We start from the raw sequence: 21,333 nt of genomic DNA, 5'->3' as shown, positions 1-21,333 counted from the left end.
TCAAAATCTCTTAGTATCAAACGGAGCCACGGTTGCTGCCTTGAAAGTCAGACTCACTCAGACTCACGCATGAAACCAGAGCTGCTGGACCTCAGAGTGTGTTTCAAAGCAGAGTGTGTGTTTTTTATCTGATGTGTGTAGGTACATATGATTCTGTCGTTGTCTGTGTGGAAACGTTCCTTTATGTTTAAAGAGAGGAAGTTACTCATCATTATTTCAATTTTCTAGTCATCTGCCAAACTTTTTCCCCTTTAAAAAAATTCATTTGCTCAGAAAATGCCAGAAAATAATGAAAATAGTGGCTTCAAGTTCCTTTTTTCTCCCAAGCGAAAGTCCCAGAAATATTCAGTTTATTATCATCTGAAACAAAGGACAGCTGCCAATATTCACATGTCAGAGGCTGAAGCCATGAAATCTTTGACACATTTGCTTAAAAAACCCAAATGATTAATCAATCATCAAAATAGCTGATGGGAATTTTCTGTCAGTCAGCCGGTTGATTAATCAGCTCGTCTGTTCAGTCCTATTTTCAAGTCCTTCTGAAATCAAACTGCACGTTTCTTTCTGCTACAGTTTGTCTTCCTGCTCCGTGAATCACGTGTCCTGCGTTCTCCTTTGAGTAAATGAAGGCCGTTTTCTGCAATTGCGCCCCCTAGTTTTGGATGAATCTATCTGCGTACCGTTAGTTTCCTGTGTACGCAGATGGAGAGCTCGTTTCCATACAGCCAACCAAATGGCTCCATTTGAAACCATTTTAGTTGTATCAGATGGTCCCACCGAGCCAGACAACAGCTGGTACACAACACAAGAGCCAAAGACGCCGAACAACAACCACAGTAGCTGTTTAAAGTCTCCTTATCTAGACGCAGTGTGTGGCTAAGCCTCCGCGTTTCACCATTACATATATGTGTGTGTGTGTATATACACACACACACACACACACACACACACACACACACACACACACACACACACACACACACACACACACAAACAAACACACAAACACACATGTACACATACACACCTTCCGGAACCCCAGAAGGTCATGTGACCTTCTGGTCAAATTTGTTCTCCAGATGAACAAAGATGGCCACCAGGAAGTGACGTCGTCTCACTTGTTTCGGGCTGCACAACACAAAAATTGAGGGCATTTCTGAAGTGTGCTTCCATCACTTTTATTGCGTCTTTGCTTTACTGATACAACGACGTGTCATTCTCAGCCAAGCCTCCAACATTTTGGCAACATTCAGATATTCTTCTGTCATTTCTAGAGTTTCACCTCAGCGTTTTAGAGCTTGTGCATATCAAGTCTGTGTGTTGTGTTAAATGTATGTTTGGGTCTTCTATGAATTCTGCATGTTTCAGCATGCTGTGTTATTTCTATTTCCCCGTGTGTGTGTGTGTGTGTGTGTTTGTGTTGGAGCATAAAGCCCTCTTTCTTCCAGCTCTGCTTGGCGTTCACGTCGTCTGTCAGCCTTCATCACTCTCTTACTCCCTCTTTCTCTCCAACGTCTCCCTTTATTTTCAAACTACCATCAAGTCCAGCATGTCAGAAAACCTCTGCCACCCCTCATAAACCCTCACACACACACACACACACACACACACACACACACTTCCTCACTTTCAAACCCAGCATGCAGTGCACGTACCATACACTGCGACTTTCATTTACAGAGCCCATAAAACACAGAAAATATAGTTTACACACTAAAACAAACACGGGCCTACACACAAGAATTCAACTTTCTACCGTACACACACTCAAAAATTCTCACAAGTACCTTGTTCACTGCTGTTGTCGCCGCTGTGAGACGTGTGTCCACCGCTGGACGGTCCCGGTGTCCCGGCCGACCGGATCGACACCGCGTCGTCATGATCTCGGCTCCATGAAATCTGCAGAGGAAAACACAGAACAGCAGCAAAGAGTCAGCTCTCGTCTAATGTCAAGTTTAACCACATGGCCAGAGAATCGTCAGAGTTAAACCTGAAGGCTGGTTTCCCTCCGCTGCTGCTGTGTGATTATGAGCTGATCGACAGCCGGCGGAGCCGATTCTCCGGTCGCTGCCGTTAAACCAGCACAGAAGAAGAGGACACGGCGAGACGGGGTCACTGAAAGAGCTGCAGTGGAAGCTCAGACGATGGAAAACCACGAGGAGAACGTGATGGAAACCTGACGTTTCTGTCGGTTCCATGTGTTGATGTGAGGAAGGTTCCAGTCTCCTCACAGACCTGACGGTTTCCTCTCTTCACTGGAACATTGTTTTTATCCCCACACCAGCCGTCCTCAACCAAGAGTATAAAACTTTGTTGTTCCACTCAGGGTTTTTTAATGTGCAAATTCAAAATGTGCATAAAAACAGGTGGATGGAAACGCACTTGGTGAGACACAAGTCAGGACGTTTTCCTCATCAGTCTGTTCCAGGCACAAATAAAGTCATTCATTACAAGAAAATAATCCCATAGACCCAGTTCATGTCAGGTTTATCCCATGGTCAAAATGACTAAATAAATAAAATGGACAAAATGCCCCCAAAAGACGAGTTTTTCATTCTCCTGAATGTTCCGACAGAACTGTTAATCTGAGTTCCAGTGTGTACAGAAGAGACGTGTGACTAATCAGATCACAGTCGATGCCAGACTCACTGATTTTAACAGTTTTTCGAGCCAGTCCTTGACAGGCTGGCGGTGATGAGGGAACAGTGGCCTGGATGGATGACAGGACTTCTGCCCCAGAGACAGAAGGTAACCGGCAGACGAGAGCAGAGCGAGGGCGCAGCACAGGAAGCTACCCCGCCGGCCGTCAGACGAGCGGAGCAGAGAGTGCTACTGACTCGACGACAGACGCACCGGACAGAGCTTTCTGCCGAGTAGCTGCCTCCGTGTCGAAGGGCACTCGGTCTGGGGAGGGGCTGGGCGACCGGGCTGGGCGTTGTAGACGTCCCCGACAGCCCACGAACGGACCCAAAGACCAGAGGACCGGTGGCAGCGAACCCGGCCAGGTGGACGCAGGAGATGTTCTGTGTTGGACATCTGAACATCTCCTTTCCTGCTGGACTTTTAATGGTCTTGTTTTAGTGAACTGTTGGTGCAATATTTTAGCTTTTCCTTTTAGATTACTATTATCTCAGGTAGAGATTAGTCGATCTAACAGAAAAATGATCTAGAAAATGAAAAATGAGGTTGCGTGTTGGCCGTGTGAGAATAAACTGGCATATAACCAGATTCAGCAGAGGCATGTGGACGGCAAGGAGAAGAAGGCTGCTGCTGCTAGCTCCGCTAACGTTAGCCACACTCGGCTATAGCCGATGCGACCTCATTTACCGGCAGAAGCTGTGACCGGGATTGAAGTCAGGTTTTACCCTTCTCCCGGTTTTTTAACCGGCAGACCGCTGTTCGTGTGTGTGCCGCTGCCTTTCCTCCGATTTTCGGCGGTTGAGGAAGTACTCAGGTCCTTTACTTAGCAGTAGCAGTACTGGAAGCAGAAATACTGGAAGGTAAATATACTCTATTACAAGCAGAGTCTTACGTTCCAAACTTCATAGAAGTACAAGTATCGAGGTATTAGCAACAAAATAGACTAAAAGTATTCGGAGTCTTTCGTCATGCGGACTGGCCACGCCCCAGGTCTTCTCTTATGTTGTCGTACGTTACAGCGTTCGTGTTGCTGTTGGTCGGATGTTGGATGATTAATAAGAATCTCTCATTTTTTACATTAGATTGTGTTTCTAGCTTATGTCACATCTGGCAACGCTTTACTTCAGGTCTCTCTCTACTGAGCATTTATTAAACGGTCAACAACACTCAATGTTTGTTCCAGTGTTTTCAGCAGTTCTACTTTTCTGTAACTGTTGACATTCAGTGACTGTTAATGAACCAGCCTTCTCTGATGGGGGTCCGCATGCGAACTGACAAATACATTAATAAAGATTTCTGCTCAATATTACACTACAGTGTATCATGAACCATTTATTAAAATCTGTACTGTTTACTGCTGCTAAATGCTCAATACGTGGACTTAAAGTGTGTGAGTGTTGCTAACGCTGCGGTTAGATATTTCCCTCTGGTCTTTCGGAGCTAAATCCCAGTGACATGGTTATGATGATACTGATTTACAGCATTTCGCTGAACAGCTGTTATTAGTGAATTCCTGACACATGGGAAAAGACGTCTACTGAGTAGGCCAGATGTGGGACGCAACCCTGCAAGGTCTCGCCACGCAGACATCCACTGATAAACAACGCTGACGCTTTTCACGGAATTTTTAAACCGAAACATCGGCAACTGTCCTCAGCTGACCGGACTGATGGCACGAAGTCAGCAGACGGGAACGTGTAACTCGCTATCAAAACAAAAGAGGTCTAAAAATATTTCACGCAACTCTTATCTCCTCGATTTCTGTTGCAATGTGTGTCGTAAAAAACCTAGTTCAAGTTGACGGAGTCAAGGTCCAGGCGCAGAATCAGAACAGCGCCACCTACTGAAAGTCAAACGGCGTGAACAGAAAAGGGCATCCCCGCCCACTCTGTTTGATTGACAGGTGAGTGCTTCGTAACAAAGATGGAGACTAAAAAGAAAAAGAAAAGAGAAGAGAAGGAGCAGGAGGATCATCAGCGAATGACCCGACCACAAGGAGGCACCTGATAAAGAAACCGGAGCTTTCGAGCCGCTGGTCATCCGACAGCGAGCTGCTCCAGTTCGCTCTGAGCTGGTGGCTCGAGGGTTAAAGGCCTGACGAGTGGCCGCTGAGCGCTTGGCTGCGAGGCTGATTTAAAACCTGCTCACAGACGGACTGACTTTTCGCCTCGTTCTCTTCAGCTTCTCTGGAAGAGAGAGAGAAGTCTTCACCAGTCCAAGAGACGAAGAGGAAAAAGTTCACTGGAAGTGTGTGTGTGTGTGTGTGTGTGTGTGTGTGTTCAGACAGACCAACCTCAGCACTTTGAAACTGACTGGTTTCCAACAGCAGATGTGAGTCCTGCAGCTGGATCGTTAAATCTATCTGCTCATATTCTCTCTTCACTTTCTGGGGATTTCAGTATTTTGACTTTGAATAACACGGTTTGACAAAATAATCTCCACTCAAAGTCCTCTTGCTGCCTTTTGTCAGAGCTTTCGATCGGGGTTTTAATCAGCGGATTGAGTTTGCTCGGGCATCACGTGACCAACTTCAGCCACAGGTCTGAAAAAAGTTTAATTCATGGACTGAAAGACACAAAGTGATGAATTCAGATTTCATTCATTACACTTCCTGGTTTTCAAACCTCTGAACATATCTGCTCCGTAAACCACTCGTCCTGTCAGAAACAACAATCACAAACTAAAATGGGGAAAATCTACAGTTTATATGTTTTGGTTCAGTTCTTTGTCAACACAGATGGAGAAGCTGTTTGTAAAAAGCTCGGACAGACAGTAGAGCGTCCGAAAACCGAACCGGCAGGGTTCAACGAGGTTCGGGGTAATTAATCCCCGATTCAATGGACATCGTGTGATATTAAACCCCCTCTTGCGTCTTTGCGTCTCTCGCATCCGTCACACGCCAGGCGACTGTGGCGTCGAGGAGCATTTCTGATATTTCTCCAGAGACCTTTTCTTTGGTCCTGTCTTTAAACACCACGTTTTGACTGCACACGGGAAGGACTCACTGCGATTTTAGATGCACTTGAACCCTCTGGAGTCGGTAACATAACTTTATTTAAACACAAGGCACAGACAAGCTGAGAAAACCAGTTCAGAGAACCGATGCGTGTCTTTCACACACACTCTCCTTTATGTCTATAGACTATAAAACATTTCTCGAAACAAATTTTTAAAACTGAACTCTTAGTATTTTCAGTGTTTAACAGACGTGCATGAACCTTTAGTGAAAAAGGCCCAAAAACTAGTGGAATCCCTTCACATCTATACAAACTGCATTATCTCTTTATCATTATCAGGCTTATCTTCTGCCGTTTTTGTGTTTAGACTGGGTGACACATTATTTTTTACAGCCTTCAACTGTTGAATGAAGATTTGCACATTTCCATTCGGTCGATGCCTGTGCCATTTTTCTCCAGAAGGTTAAAACTCGGCAGAAACTGGGATTTTTTTAATCTTTAAATGATGCGATTTGAGGTCAAATTGGCTGAAAGTCGGTAAAGAAACAAATCAAACATTCATTAAGAAGCAGCGATTTCAACAGATCTGGATTCACTCTTTCCACAACATTAATATTAGTGAATAATAATGTTGCTCTGTGGACCCGTAAAAGTCTGACTCATCAAGTCTCGTGAAATAATACATTTCTGACTCTTTCTCTTCGGCAAAAGACGATAACACGACGTTGTAAGAAGCAGTGAAGTGATATAAGAAGTAATAAGGTAAGGGCTGATTGACGTGAAGCAGCAGCAACAGGGCGTCAGGATGTAGTTCAGCACGTACCACCCGTGAGCTCACCTGATCCAGGTTGTTCCCCGATGACCTGATGAAGTCCTCACTGTCCGATTTGTTTCCGTCTCTGTCGTCTATAACCAGATCAATGGGCATCTTCCCTTTCAGACAGCTGATATATCGATGGCAGAAATTATCACAAAGCTCGTGAACCTGGAAACGAGATGCAGATGCACAGGATAGAAAACACTTCAAATGTGGGAATCCCTGCATTCGCATCGAGACCGAAAAGGATAAAGACTGCGACTAAAAACAAAACGACACGCAAAACATCACGGGGCCGTGACCGTGACGTTACGGGTGGATCATACAGGTTTACAGAGGTTTGTGTTCAGGATTAAGCCTGGATTAGCAGCATGTTGGACATCTTCGCTGTAATCTCATTACTTTAGATTAAACGGCAGATGTAGGTTCAGTTAAATTCTAATCAAAAAAAAGGTCAAAGGTCACTGAGACAATGTGTTTTCCGACCTTCTCCAGCTCCAGGAGGTGGAAGCGCAGCACTTGTATCGCCTGAATCATCTGGGGAGAAAAACAAAGAAAAGCAAAACACATAATGAGAAATAAATGAAAAAAACCTGGTTCCATCAAATGGTCAAACCGTCTGTTTGCTGTAGGTGTGAACTTGTTTGGCTAAAACTGTAGCGACCATGAAGAAGACATGGAAGTTCTGACGGACGAGCTTCCTGCAGCGGGAGCGCCGCGGCGTGAGTCTCTGCCCCCGCTCACCGGTGTAAACATCTGCGTGAACAGCCCCTGAAACTGGATTCAGCCGCTCCCGTTGCCGTGGAGAACGAGCCAGTCACAGGCGCGAATATTAGGGAATTCAAAACGTGGCGCCACAGTTAAACCGCCCGCCGATTTCAGATGCAGGTTGCGTTTCCAGTTTTCTCAACTCTCTCATCCAGATGTTTAAAAATAACCCGCACCTTTATTTTCATGTTTTTTTGTTCTCGTGTTTATTTCACCTGCCGCCTGCACCTGCTTGATTTGGACCTTCTGCCCGTCGCCGTGACTTCAGAGAAAAAGCGGTTTCACCCGGGTATGCGACTCGGTCTCGGTCATAATCTCTAGCTCCCACCCTCCGTCAGCAGCTCATGTGATCAGAAATTTCCTGCCGAAATGCACCATGGGGGTCGTGGTCAGCTTTTCTTCTGAACATGTTAAGCCCACCAGCTCGTTCCTTCGACTTTTTATCAAAGAACCTGATATTTTTTAACGCAGTCTCTCGTTCTGTCGACCGAACCGAGAGTTTCATGAAGAGTCTGAGTCGCTAACACGGACCGCGGAAACTCAACCAGGGGCTGCTCACACTTCACAAGTCAAAGGAAGAAGAATTCCAAGTTCAGTTCGACCAGAGAATAACTCACCAAATTATCCAGCTCTGGGTTTGATGAAAATAAGGGCTTCTCTGATCGGATCTACACACACACACACACACACACACACACACACCCAAAGAAAATCAGAAAAACCTTATTGCACTGCTCTGAGAGAGTCTGGTAATACTGCACGACTGAAGGACATTATCAAGTGGGTTTTAAATGTATTATTATTTCAGTTTTTATTGCATATTCCTAAATACATTTGTGCTAAATGAAGCTAAGAGCAACTAATTACCAATTAATACTAGTGATGGAAAGTAACCAAGTGCATTAACTAACTGTATTTAAATACAGTTAGTTAATGTATTTCCATTCCCTGCTACTCCACTACATTTATTAAATAGCTATCGTTACTTTTCAGACTGAAATGTTAGACATAAAACATTTGCTCGTCTCGTCAAATCTGAAGCTGTTGATGTTACAGATTAAACTAACGTGTTTAAAAAAGAAGTTACTTTCTTCACGCTGTTGCATCGACAACAAAAATCCAGCGAGCGACGATTACTTCTGATACTTCAAGGGCATTTGGCTCATCACGCTTTTATAATGTGTGCAGTACTTTAGCTGCTTAATATTTCTGCTTTTACACGAGTCAACAGTCTGAGTACTTCTTTCAGTGGGGACCCTCAGCTCATCTTTGCCCCAGGCCCTGTACAGGATTAATGTGGCCCTGGCTCAGACCCGTTGTCCCTCTTCAGATCTGTTCTGTATTAACACGGACACGGGGGTGAAATGTGGGTTCCCGTCTACCTGTTTGGAGAAGACGGCGATGTCCTCGTTGAAGGAGTCCGAGGAGCAGACGTCTCCTCCGGCCACGCCGCTCTCTCTCGGCGTGCAGGTCGCCAGTTCACATTTTTCAAAAATCAGTGCGAGCAGAGGGAATAAAGGATGTCTGCAGGAGGAAGAGGGAAAGAGAGGAGGAGGAGGAGGAGGAGGAGGAGGAGGAGGAGGAGGAGGAGGGATCAGCTCAGAGTGAAAAACTGGAACTCGAGTTTCCAGCTGCCTCAAATGTTTTAACGCCCTGAAAGTTTCCCTCGTTACAATTATCAGCGACGGGGCACTTTTCTAAGCAGTGAAAGTACTTTAAAGACTATTTCACTGCTTAGAAAACACCTCCTCTCACGTACCTCTAGTGGGATCTAACCGTGCAGATAGTTTTGATTTCCTCTGCAGGTTTTGATATAATCTGTATCTGAGATTTCTGCCTCCACCCCAATACAGTGGAGGCAAAGGGAATTCAGTTTGAGGCTCTAACAGCACAGAAAAAGAACATTTGAAAAAAACAGTGTCCCTGTTTTACTCTGGATCATCAGCAAAACATACTGTCAGCTTTACGGTTTTCACAGGAGCCATTTCTCTGGTGGAAAGTAATTCCACTGAAAAATATTTACACGATGGTGTTCGGAAAACAAAACAAGCTAAATTCCATCCCCTCCGCTGTCTTGGCGCGGAGGCAGAAATCTCGGATATTTCAAAACCTGGACAAATAAAGCCAAAACTACCTGCGTGGCTAGAAACCACCAAAGGTAAGTGAGAAAATATCATTCTGTAATTCAGGTGAACTGGCCCTTTAAAAAGAAACCAAACCATACAAGGAATAAAACAGATTGAGGAGTTTAAACAAAAGCAAGTTATATTTATGATAAAAAAAATATTTTTTGAGAAGTGATTTAGGAGACGTTGCTGATTTCTTGCATCTCCTTTGATAAATTGATCCGCACTAACTTCGGCCTGGACTCTGGGACGGCCAAAAGACCGCTGACTGACTGTGAAGGTAAAAAGAAAATCCCAGAAATCCAGAGAGGACAGAATAAAACATAGGGTGGCGTTCTCGTTCTCGTACAAATTAAAAAATGGTCAAATCATTGCAACACCGACAAAAACAAATAGAACAGCTACTAAACTCACCTCGAGGTGAGATTGTTTTGACACAAGCACCATAATATCATGATGGTTAAAATTTAAACTGACAATCAAATGTTCCGCTAAGATTTTGTGCAACCGGTTTATGTTCAGAGTTCCAAGAAAAGAATTTTTGACTTCCAGGTTTCTACATCCACCAGGCAGTCCTGTGATGAGAGCAGCATTTCACGGTCGGTGTGGTCTATCAAAAGGTGGAGTTGAGAGCCACCAGCACTGAAACCAAAAGTGACGCCATGATAGAGAGTAACAGAGTCAAGGCGAAGCCGATGCGGAGAAAACAGAGAGGGCCCCAGCATTGAACCATGAGGAACTCCTAACATCCAACCGCCATTCCTGGCTGTGAGGATCGGGTCTGGGTCTGAGCCCGGTGTCGGGTGACGGGACTGAGCCCTGCCATTCACCATCATCTGATCACTGCCTCCATGTGAACATATTGGGTACAGCTGAGGTTAGTTGGTTAATCAGTGACTGACAGAAAGCGATTTAGCAGCTATTCTGATAACCGATTACTTGTTTCAGCCATCGTTTCTACGGAAATATAGAAATATTATTTTGACATGAGTCTGATTCTTGATTCTACTTTGCTTCTCAAGTGAGGAATTTCTACTTTTTTACCATTTTCTGACATTTTATCTACAAGTCAACTGTTCGATTGATCGAGAAACTAATCAGCAAATCGACTGATTGTGAAAACAGTCGGTAGCCCCAGCAGCCAGTGACTACAGGTCAGTTGATTTGACAAAGTTTTTACAGTGTGGCTGTTTGCCAGAGGCAGCGTGTGGAGAAACTGTAGCTGCTGACAGCGTAGACTGAAGTCTGCTGCTCTGGGGGTCCGAACACAAGCAGAGCTGGTCTTTGTTAGTGTGGATGTTTTTAGTTTGTAAAGACTGTGGCGGTTAAAGTTAAAAAGGTAAAAAGTGAAAGTCCTGTTTTTAGAGGAGGAATATTCTGGGTTTTTATGAGAGGAGAGGACGACGGAGCAGGGACGTGACACATGAGTGTTTCCATTTTATGCGACTTTATGCTTCTGCTCCTGGAGTTTGAGTTCCTCTGCCGACGAAGTTATTAGACACAACAGTGTAATGTTATGGGTGAATATATATCCAACAGTGCATCAATTAAAAACCAGCGTATGTAGATAATAACACCGACAGGAGCCATTTGTCCGCATAACGAGTCCTTTTACTTTTGACACTTTCAGTGCATTTTGCTGCTCGCGCTCATTTTTACCTACGTTTCACTTCGAATGCTGCACTTTTACTTGTCGCTGCCGAATGCTTCTCCCACCACTGTCTGTTTCTGTTTCCACCTCCCTGTTAACACGCAGCAGGCTCCACTTCATCACACTAACAACCAGATAACGCTGGCCTGGCTCGGCTCAGCCTGGAATGGAACGGCTTATCGCTCAGTCCCCGACGTAACATAAATGAACTCCAGATCACACGGAGCAGCGGATTTTACGGAGGAAGAAACACTTTCTTGTCCTCGTCGGCCCTGATTTTTTTTTTTTTTTTTTTTTCTCCGGTAAACTCATCATACCCATAAATGGCGTCTTTGTCCCTCTTGACGGCGTCCCCAGCCGCGGCAGCCATGCCGGCGCTGCTGTGGGAGGACTGGGAGTACTGGTGCGGAGGGTAGGGACCAGCGGTGGCGGCGGCGGCCAGGTGAACGGCCTGCAGGGAGCGGGCGGCAGCGGCAGCAGCGTGGTGGTGGTGGTGGTGGTGGTGGTGATGGTGCGGGTCTCCGTACACCCCACCCACCCCCTCCAGGCCGTAGTGGGCCAGGTCTTCATACTGAAACACAGAGATAGGAGAATGTGACCTTTGACCTCTCGGGCCGGCCTGTAGGAGCTGTTCGCCGACTTCTGCCGAGGTCGAAACGCCTCAAAATGCGAACGATAAAAGTGAATTAATCTGCGGATGTTTAATGAACTTCAAGAAAAAGCAGAGGTGTCATAATAACGAAAGAGACAGAAAATAAAATGACGTAAACTGACCGATTTTGCACCTAAATGCAAACGGACTCTGACCCCCCTTTAAAGAAGAACGAGGTGGGGGTTTTTACCACGTATGTAACACACTCTCACACACGCTCACACACACTCACACACACACTCACTCACACACATTCACACACACACACCCGTGTCATTAACACACGGCAACATTATGAAATCTAATGGAACGACAGCTCAGAAACGGCCGGAGAAAAGAGGCAATGCCTCTTGGAGAAAGACAGAAACGGAGAACAGGCCGCGGCTGTTCCCGTTATTACGTCCGTTTCTTCTGTGACGTTGTGGGAAGATGAACAGTTTGAAACTTTTAAGGACCGAGTCTGCGATGAAAAGCTCTCCGACGTCTCCTGCAGCAGCAGAACGACCCTCAGCTACCGACACAGCCCTGCCGTGGATCTGGAACCTGAACCTTGTACTAGCCTGAACCGTGCTGGGGTCTTCATTACGTCCGACCCCTGTTCCTTTGCTCTAATATGATGTTGTGGGGAAACTACTTTTTAACTTTTCTACACCCAGTCTCTGAACACAGGAGCCAAACTCAAGTCAACCTTCCTGGAAAAGCGGGACGATCCCAACTGTAAAATCCATGTTAACGTTTCCTGAAAGCAGCCTGATCCTTCTGGAAACAGTACGAACAAAAGGTCCCCGCAGCCTCTGCACCGTGGAAATGAGAACTGATTTGAAATCTCTCATCGTTGCTCAAATGCATAATAAACTTCTGATTTCGGGCTGCGACGAAAACACGACAGGGGAAGAACAAACTGAGCAGAAAGCAGCTTCGTTCCTGTAAAAGCACCAGAGGAGTAGAAACCTCTACAATCTCTAGCATGACATATAATGTGATGCTGCAGAAAATCAAAAGGTGGAAAGTCGAAGGTTTTATTTCCCCATTTGTGAACATGTAAAAACAATAAGATGAAAATAAAATGAAAATAATCCGTTATGTTGTTCATTTTGTTTTTTCTTTTCAAATCCACGCCTGAGCTTCCTAATGCGCAGGTGTAGCTGCTGTTATTGGATTAATTTGAAAAATGCAGGAAAGTTGAGTTTAATGCGAAAACAGACGAACAAACAAAATCTGGACTTTTTTAAACAATTATTTATTTTTTTTACTTTAATCACGAAAAAAAAAAAAAACAGAAAAAAAAGCTACGGAACTAAAATCTGTTTTAATTTCAAAACCAAATAATGAATTTGGTTTTTTTTTTTCTTGTAAAGAAAGTGATATATTTATTTAAGGGGTGAAAAATTCTGAATTTAAAAATAAAGTTTAAACGTGTGTGTGTATTAATTATGAGCAAAAAATAATTCAAACTGATCCTATGACTAGTAGGGATTTAGGATTTGTTTTATTTCTCCTTTGCTTTAAATGTCCGCGTTTCTCTTTCCACGGGCGCCTGGTGGAACAGAAGCCGGATCGTGGCTTCATCCCACCGCCAGACCGAACTGAGACCAGATCCATCAGGTCCGGCCGGACCGAATTCACCGGCCGCGCGCAAACAAACGGACGCTGAAATTTAAGTTTTTCTATGAGGCTCAAACCCACACACACACACACACACACACACACACACACACACACGCGGTAACAAAGCCAGCCTCGCTACTTCAGGTACAAACAGCCGCTAAAAGCCTCCTGTTGGTTTGGAGATAAAAATGTGTAAAGTTGAGGAAAACTCACCTGAATTAATTCTTTATTTTTGATACTTTTTTAATTGAAAACTTCTGTCACGAATCGACGGCGAGAATCAACCCGAAGGCCCGAGGTTGAGGACGAAAGAAACCGAGGAGAGCTCGACGCGTTTCGCCGCAAACGACGGAAACTTTTCTGAAACGACCGGATCATTTGAGAAACGTCCACTTTCTGCCCCCGGTCTCCGTCCCCGAGGGAGAGGGGACTTTTACTTCAGCTCCGCCGGTGACCCGGTTTGTTCCTGCCGCACTTTGAATTCGCAAAAACCCAAACCGGTGCTCGGCCTCGACGTCTTTCGTTTTCACAGATTAAATCCGACGATAAGAAAAATGTTGTAAATATGAAAAAAGGAAACGAACTCAAGCTCGTATTTAAAACTTGGCAGAAGTTTCTGGGATTTTTTGGATTATTGGCGGCTGCTGAAATTAAAACGCTGAATATTGATCAGCAACGAGCGGCGTCATTAACACTAATAAAGAGAATGAGGTTTCCTAATCAGGGCTCGCGTTTTCATTAGGCTTTAAATCCGGTTTCGTCTCAGTTTGGGGTCCGTCTGAAGAAGCCGCAGGTCCAGAGTCGGTGTACTGGACCCCGGTCCCTCTCTGAGCATCCAACTCGTGCGGCTGAACCCGGACCTGAACACAAACCGTCCTCTCACACTAAAAGTGGATTTTACGCACCCGTTGCGCCATCGGCCCCGTCTGTGCGCCCGGACTCCAGGTGACTCCTGCGGGACAAAACACACATCCAAGTCCCCGGTACCGGAGCGCTCGTCAGTTAATCCCGTGCGTTTCCGAGTCCGGCCCGCGGGGATCAGCGCGCGAACAGACAGAGAGCAGCGGCAGGTTCCCGCAGGTTCCCGCAGGCTCCGCTCCGCTCTCCACGGGCGCCGACCGACGGCGACAGTCCGCCGAAAGCAGCACCAGCCCGGGCAGACGCTGTCCTGCTCCCGGCCTCCCGCTCAAGGCAACGAGCAACCGAGCGCTCAGTCAGCAGGCCCAAGCCGATCAGGTTACATCCAAACCGGGCGGTTCAGTGACGCGGACCCGCCCGCTGCGCTCTGAGCCGGGCCGTGCGGCGCTGTCTTCTGCGCGGAGGTGCGCTCAAATCCCCATCACAGCTCCGGCGGAGCGGCTTCCTCCTCCCTGCGTGCAGGCCGTCCGGGCGGGAGGAGGGGCGGGGGGAGGGAAGAGTTTCTTCTCCCACTTAAAGGAGCAGGGACTCGCCGCGCGCTCCCGCCAGCTTCCACAAGGTGCGCTTCTGAACGTGGCTTTGGCTGAAATGAGTTGATTATTCAAGTGACGCGGGTTCTTTGGGACATTTCCGTCACATAGTCCCGGGTTATTCCGGCAGACACCGAGGGGGAGTCTGAGGAAGTCCGGGATATTCCAGACGTCCCGTCCGCGCTGCGACCTGTTACCACTGACGTTCGCTTCCACTCAGGCTGAAACGCTCTTTAAGTGTTTACTCAGAAAGTCTCCGGCCGTTCGCAGGTGGGACGTCCGCCTGAGCCGAGCCGCGCCCGTTGAGGCTTTGCGACATCTAGTGTTTGGAAAGCGTCCGTACAAACCTGGGCTGCTCCACGGGGACTCTTGGTCGGACCCGGACTCACGGGTGGGTGGTTGAGAGGGGGCCAAAGGGCAGCGTTTGCAGTCTCCGTCCGGCTCCGGAGAGAAGAGAACAAGCACCGACTGGATCATCCATCTGTCCCGGTCCCTCAGGGTTTACAGACAAAGCCGTGAGGACCAAACCGCCGCTCCAGGACTCCAGGAAAAGTGACTCTCGGCACAAAAGGAGACGGGACTTGCAGCTCACACAGTCCGTGTCCCCTGGAGGTCTCTGGCTCCTGGGTCCTATCATACGCGTCCGTCAGACCACTGCTCTTCGAACTTCAGGACACGGTCACAAATTGTTCCTCGGGATCAACGAGGGACCACATCGGCACTTCTATGATCCCCCACAGACGGGTCTCACCGGACTGGAGCAGGGCCTCCTGTAGCCCTGCTCCGTGCGGAGGACACAGAAATCTACTCACGAGGAGGGAGACGCCACCGACGGGCCAACCAACCCTGACCAACTGCGGTCACCGGTCACCCGCCGACTGCCTACGGACACAGCGTGAGTTAGAAACGCTACACGGGAGGACACAGGTGCCCGGAAACCGTCCGTCGTGTCGGGGGACTGTGGGTTTTACAGGTCCAGCTTGACACTGGAGAGTCCTGAAGCCGGACTGGGAACCCGGTGCAGCCGAACCGCGGCTTCCCTCCCATAGGTCCATAGGTGCAGGTACTACACTACCCATGATGCCCATCAGCAGCCTGGTCTTCATCAGCCCTCGGGTCCAACTGTGACTGACAGGCCGATGCTCCGTTGGCGCCCCCTACAGGCTGCGGAGTTCAGTACGGCCGCTAAACAAAGTACAACAGGTTCACCTGCACAAATGACCCTGCTCGGCTGATCCGGATCAGGATCAGGCTCCAGGTCCTCTTTACGAGCCGGGAAACATCGGATACAGGTAGAAAACTAGTAACTGCCTCTCCACTGCAGGGCCACGCAGGGCCACACTGGGCCAAACTGGGTCAAACTGGGCCAGACCTGGCAAAACAGGTCCATGCTGGGCCACACAGGGTCAAACAGGGCCACACTAGGTCAAACTGGGCCACACAGGGCCAGACTGGGCCACACGGGGTCAAACTGGGCCAAACAGGGCCAAACCTGGCAAAACAGGTCCATGCTGGGCCACACAGGGTCAAACAGGGCCACACGGGGTCAGACTGGGCCACACGGGGTCAGACTTGGCCAAACTAAAATAAAACCAGAACCAAGAGAAGACTCTTGAGGACCCAGACTGTGGTTCTACCTGTTTCATGTCAGAACTGAAGAAACTGCTGAGCATCTCTCAGAGTAAAGAGGTTACCACTGGTTTTAGTAGGAAGTGAAAGCTCTGATATGAATATCACTAAACTGGTCTTGGGGGCCTCGCTCTGCCCCTCCTGTGGTTCTATTTCATGATCCTCTCGGGGCGCTTTTCTCTTCCTCTGGTAGCAACCGTCAAGCGGATGGAAATCTGAGGAAATGGTAAGAAAACCGCTGGAGGTTTTCATCTGCAGCGTCGGCGTCTGCGAGATTCTGTAGCGGTCTGACAAAGGGCTGAGCTTCTTCCTCCTCAGACCGTTTCGGTTGAAGGTTCTTTTCTGGGCCAGAAGACGTCAAAGCGTCCGGTGCGTCACCAGGACAATGAAGGAGACTCTGCAGTCTTCTCTCCTACCGCTGCGTATCGTGTCGTCTGTGTCTCTGGAGGATCCTTGTCAAGTCTGAGACAATAACCCTGATGACGGCACAGAGATGAGGCCGGAGGTGTCAAATGCCGATCAACCAACCGATCGATCAGTCACTTCATTTGTCCCCGAAGGGCAATTAGTTGTGCAGCAGTGAAGCACAACTTCACAACAGAAAGTCTGTGTCAACAACTGGATGAGTGGAGGACGTGTGGTTGTGTGTGTGTGTGTGTACAGGGAAGGCCTAAGGAAAGACAATACCGAGGTGCATTACGGCAAATGTGGGATCTTGTGTTTTGTTGACGACTCAGGTTGGAGACTAAAGGTCAGGAAATCCTCCCGTTTGTCACGTGTTTGTGTAAAGTCCCTCCGGTGACGCGCAGCTCAGCACCACGGAAGGCCCGGGCGCACCTGGGACACCTGATCCACATCTCGGCGTCAACTCTGGGACCGGAAGGCTGACCACATTCGTCTGCCCACAAGCGAACACGCTGACTTCAAACAAACTACCAGCAGGTGGCGTCACAACATGGATTTAATCGGAAATGCTACTGAAGCGATTCCAGTGACATTCATGACACACTTGTGTAGGACAGCCACAGATCTAGAAACACAACGGTGCTAATCCGCCCCGTCCCGGGAAAGAAGCTCTTTGCAGCCTGATCCAGCCTGACAACCTTCTGCAGATGTGTCCGCTGTGTCCAAGGGGGACATCTTCACATAAACTGTCCACCTCCACGAGGAGGACAGTTCCTCTGCGATGGGGTGACGGATGGCGAGCGAGGTGGAAGGAGAAGTGGCTCCACCCTGGGGCGGGCTGCAAACCAGTCTGTGACTGGGAGAGAACGGGGAAACACCACATCGTCCCAGACAGTCACAAACCGGAACGGGTCTTCCTGTCATGACGTCATGATGGGATGAAAACAGGCCTGGGTGTTGTACGTCTGGTAAAATGTACTTTGAGATGAAGCAGGATGCAGCAGACTGCAGTCTCATCTCCATTAGTTCTGCGTCACGGTGTCGTAAATGAAACGTTTTGAAACCGGCACGTCGACCGGTGTAAAGCGGCGAGTAAACACACAGAGGTCCGGCGGTGGCTGGGTGAAAGTCAGTCGTCGAGAGAAGCGCGCGCGCGCAGACCGTGTGAAGTTTTGACAAAGTGAACTCAGTGCTGAGAAGTGGGAGTTAGCAGTGAGATGGCGGAGAGACGGACGGATGACACGGGCGGTTCTTGAAGCGCCTACACACCTCTACACACCGTCTCCAAAAAAAAAAAAAAAAAAGCGACGCTCTCTCCGCTGCTCTGCTTCTCCGAGACTTCGAGGTCGTTTGACTTGACACAGTTTATGTAGTGGACACTGAGGAAGACAGCGACGTGGACCAGAGAGACGCAACGTTTCCAGCCGACACCAGGTCAGAAGGTGATAAAAGCTGTGATGTAATGAAGGTTGTTCTCCCGTCACATCACGCTGCGACTGAAATGTCGACGGTGACACTGAGCCTGAACTGCACCCGTACGGTGCGTGGACGCTGCATTTATGAATGACTTTGCTGTAACGTTTTGCAGAATAGCGCCTACATTTACTGCAGCGCCTCCAATATTATAACGACCCACAGGCTTCTTCTGGTCACAGCTGAAATCAGTGAAGCGCTGCAGTGGTTCAGCTGCTCTACGCTTTTTCTCTGCGCTGCTGCTTGTTCCGCTCAAACGGGAGAAAAGCCCCAAGAGGCTTCATGAGTCCGTCACTATGAAAGTGTGGTATCAACTCGCTGGAGTACCCCTCTGATCATCGTCCGACCCCTGACCTGTATCTCGGGTTCCCGCGCATCCATGAGGCCAAGCGGAGGTGTTCCACCTGAGGACCGGAGCTAAATGCTACAGATGTTTGTGGCTCTCTGCTTCTCGGCTCTGACGCCTGTTGGCTTCCACAGCTGCTGGAATCATGGCGCCTGAGAGGAATCCTGATGGAAAACCAGACTGTTTTGTCCAAGGACGGAACAGCGGATAGACTGTGACAAACCTGGACCAGGGGTTCAGCTCCTCACCAAAGTCTGTTCAGGCTCAGAGTCTGTCCTCATCCTGGAGACACCAAGTGAGGTTTAGGACGTTTGTCCACCCAACGGTAGGGTGGACAAACGTCCTAAACGTCAGGAGGTTTTACAGAGCGGGCGCCGGCACAGCCTTTATATACAGCACCGGGTGGCTGAGTCAGTCATCCAATGAGAAGCAGAGACGCAGATGCCCCGCCTCTAAAGGATGCTGCTCCTCCAGCACAGAAACTTCAAAATAAAAGTGATAAAAATGTAAATGAAAAATACTTCATAATAAGTCTGTGGAGGGTCTCGGTCATCCAGGTCAGGGTGTCTGTAAGTACCAGACGGAGGCAACAGGACTGGAGAAGTCCAGCTGCCTCTGTGTGGCACAAAGGCTTAGCTAATGTTCAACTGATGCATGACCCATAGGAGCATTTCTGATATTTTAAGACCAAATAAATACAGTAAAATTAACAGATTCAGTGTCTCCTCCAGATTAACTGGCTGGAAGTGACTTGATTTAGGGGGAAAACGTGTACGGAAAGTATAACAAAACATTAAAATAAAACGAAATGAACCGCGATTTTCTGCGATTTAACAAAAATATGAGGAGATGTTGACGTACTTTAGCTGAGCAGCTAACGCCTGAAGAGTTTACCTCTGATGGGTTTAGAGTTATTCCGGTGACACTCTCTCATAAGGTTAGAAAACATAAAAACGCAGACTGGAGTAACGTTTAACTAATGCACGACTGATGGTGAATGAGTGAGGGATGTGCCGTGGATCGCATCCCTCCACAGGATGTTCATTCACGCTGAAACCGAACCTTGGCCGATGTGCCACTGAATTAGCCGGGGTCACGTAGAGGAGGGCGTTTCAGACCCGACCCGGCATTTGATCCGGCCCTGACGGCAGAGCGGGGCCGGTTCTCACAGAAACATCAAGCGATTTATTAGATCACACCGAGGATCCACGTGTTGCTGCGTGACCCGGGCACATTTCTGAGCGGGAGGGTGAAAGCTGCGCGTTGTTAAATAAAAATGATTTTCACTGTTGTGTTATGTTTGTTTGTCGTTGTTGGAAGAAAAGGGGGGAGAGTGGCTGATGCACTGAAAAAAAAAAAGGAAAACTCCTGTTGACGAATCAGGGGAGAAATGGACAGAGATGTTTAAACTCGGCAGAAGAGCCCGATAAAAGCAAGTTAATATCACCCTGCTCCCTTAAAGCTTTACCTCTTTCAAAAAACGTATAAAAACATCACATTTTAACTTTCATCTAAATGCTTAATAATGTTTGGTGTACATTTTCTTTCCTCAGATTAAAGAAATTTTGACAGAATGAAACAGCTTCGAATTAATGTAATGATTGAACTCTTCCTCCAGAAAGAGACCAGGACCTCAGGGTCCTCACAGTAGCTGCTTAGCAAACCGCCCAAGCCCCGATCCAATCCTGGCCCTGTTTCATCACAGCGGCCTTTTACCGGATAGCACCTGATTTTATTTCTGACAACTTGAAATAACGTGAGACCAAATGAAGACACAGAATCACAGTTAAACACGGTCTGAGAGGCACAAAACACACAGAGACTCCTGGCTTCCATTTCTTCACCAAATAAACATCAAACTCTGTTGATTATTGTTGTTACGACAGCTGTGGAGCAGATGTGAAGACGTAGTTGCAGTAGCAGGCTCTGACCAGTGGGTGTCAGTGAAACACAGAGGACCCTGCGATTGAACGGGGGAGGCGTCTCTGAGACAGGGGTGTAAACAGGGGCTCTTACTTTGAAAGTCAGTGTGAGAGAAGTTTCAGAGTAAAGTTTGATATTTCAGTATCACAGGATGTTTATCAGTCACAAGGTCCCTGTCCTCAGGCCCGTTACTACCACTGGTACCACTGGTACCACTGGTACTACTGGTATCAATACCACTGGTACCACTGGTACTACTGGTATCAATACCTCTGGTACCGCTGGTACTACTGGTACTAATAATACTGGTACTACTGGTACTAATAATACTGGTACTACTGGTACTACTGGTATCAATACTACTGTTACTACTGGTACCACTGGTACTACTGGTATCAATACTACTGGTACTACTGGTACTAATAATACTGGTACTACTGGTACTACTGGTACTACTACTGATACTGGTACTACTGGTACTAATACCACTGGTACTACTGGCACTACTGTTACTACTGGTACCAATACTACTGGTACTACTGGTACTACTGGTACCAATACTGCTGGTACTACTGGTACTACTGGTACTACTACTGATACTGGTACCTCTGCTACTACTGCTACTACTACTACTACTACTGCTACTGCTACTACTACTACTACTACTACTACTGCTACTACTACTGCTACTACTACTACTGATACTACTACCACTATTAATACTACTACTAATACTACTAGTACTGATACTAATACTACTGCTGCTACTACTGCTACTACTGCTGCTACTACTACTACTACTGCTACTACTGCTGCTACTACTACTACTACTGCTACTACTGCTACTACTACTGCTACTGCTACTACTGCTGCTACTACTGATACTACTA

At 47.5% G+C, this 21,333-nt stretch overlaps 1 protein-coding gene across 2 annotated transcripts in view; it reads right to left on the bottom strand.

The window, feature by feature from the left end:
• The window catches only part of meis1a (Meis homeobox 1 a), a 57,912-nt gene extending 43,676 nt beyond the window's left edge, over positions 1-14,236 (bottom strand). For both annotated transcript variants that reach the window (XR_005708960.1, XM_040146270.1), the window contains exons 1-7: positions 14,125-14,236; positions 11,277-11,530; positions 8,565-8,706; positions 7,800-7,850; positions 6,901-6,951; positions 6,436-6,582; positions 1,788-1,899 (exon numbers count right to left, since the gene is read on the bottom strand). Coding sequence is in view for 1 of the 2 variants with exons in the window: in XM_040146270.1 (XP_040002204.1) it covers positions 1,788-1,899; positions 6,436-6,582; positions 6,901-6,951; positions 7,800-7,850; positions 8,565-8,706; positions 11,277-11,530; positions 14,125-14,136 (769 nt within the window). In the remaining variant the exon portion in view is untranslated. The remainder of the gene's footprint in view (positions 1-1,787; positions 1,900-6,435; positions 6,583-6,900; positions 6,952-7,799; positions 7,851-8,564; positions 8,707-11,276; positions 11,531-14,124) is intronic.
• Positions 14,237-21,333: the final 7,097 nt, after the last annotated feature.

This window comes from Xiphias gladius, chromosome 15 (assembly GCF_016859285.1).
Source record: "Xiphias gladius isolate SHS-SW01 ecotype Sanya breed wild chromosome 15, ASM1685928v1, whole genome shotgun sequence".
Classification (NCBI taxonomy): Eukaryota; Metazoa; Chordata; class Actinopteri; order Istiophoriformes; family Xiphiidae; genus Xiphias; species Xiphias gladius.
Note: the sequence above shows the minus strand (reverse complement) of the source record. Positions and strands in the feature narration are given on the sequence as shown.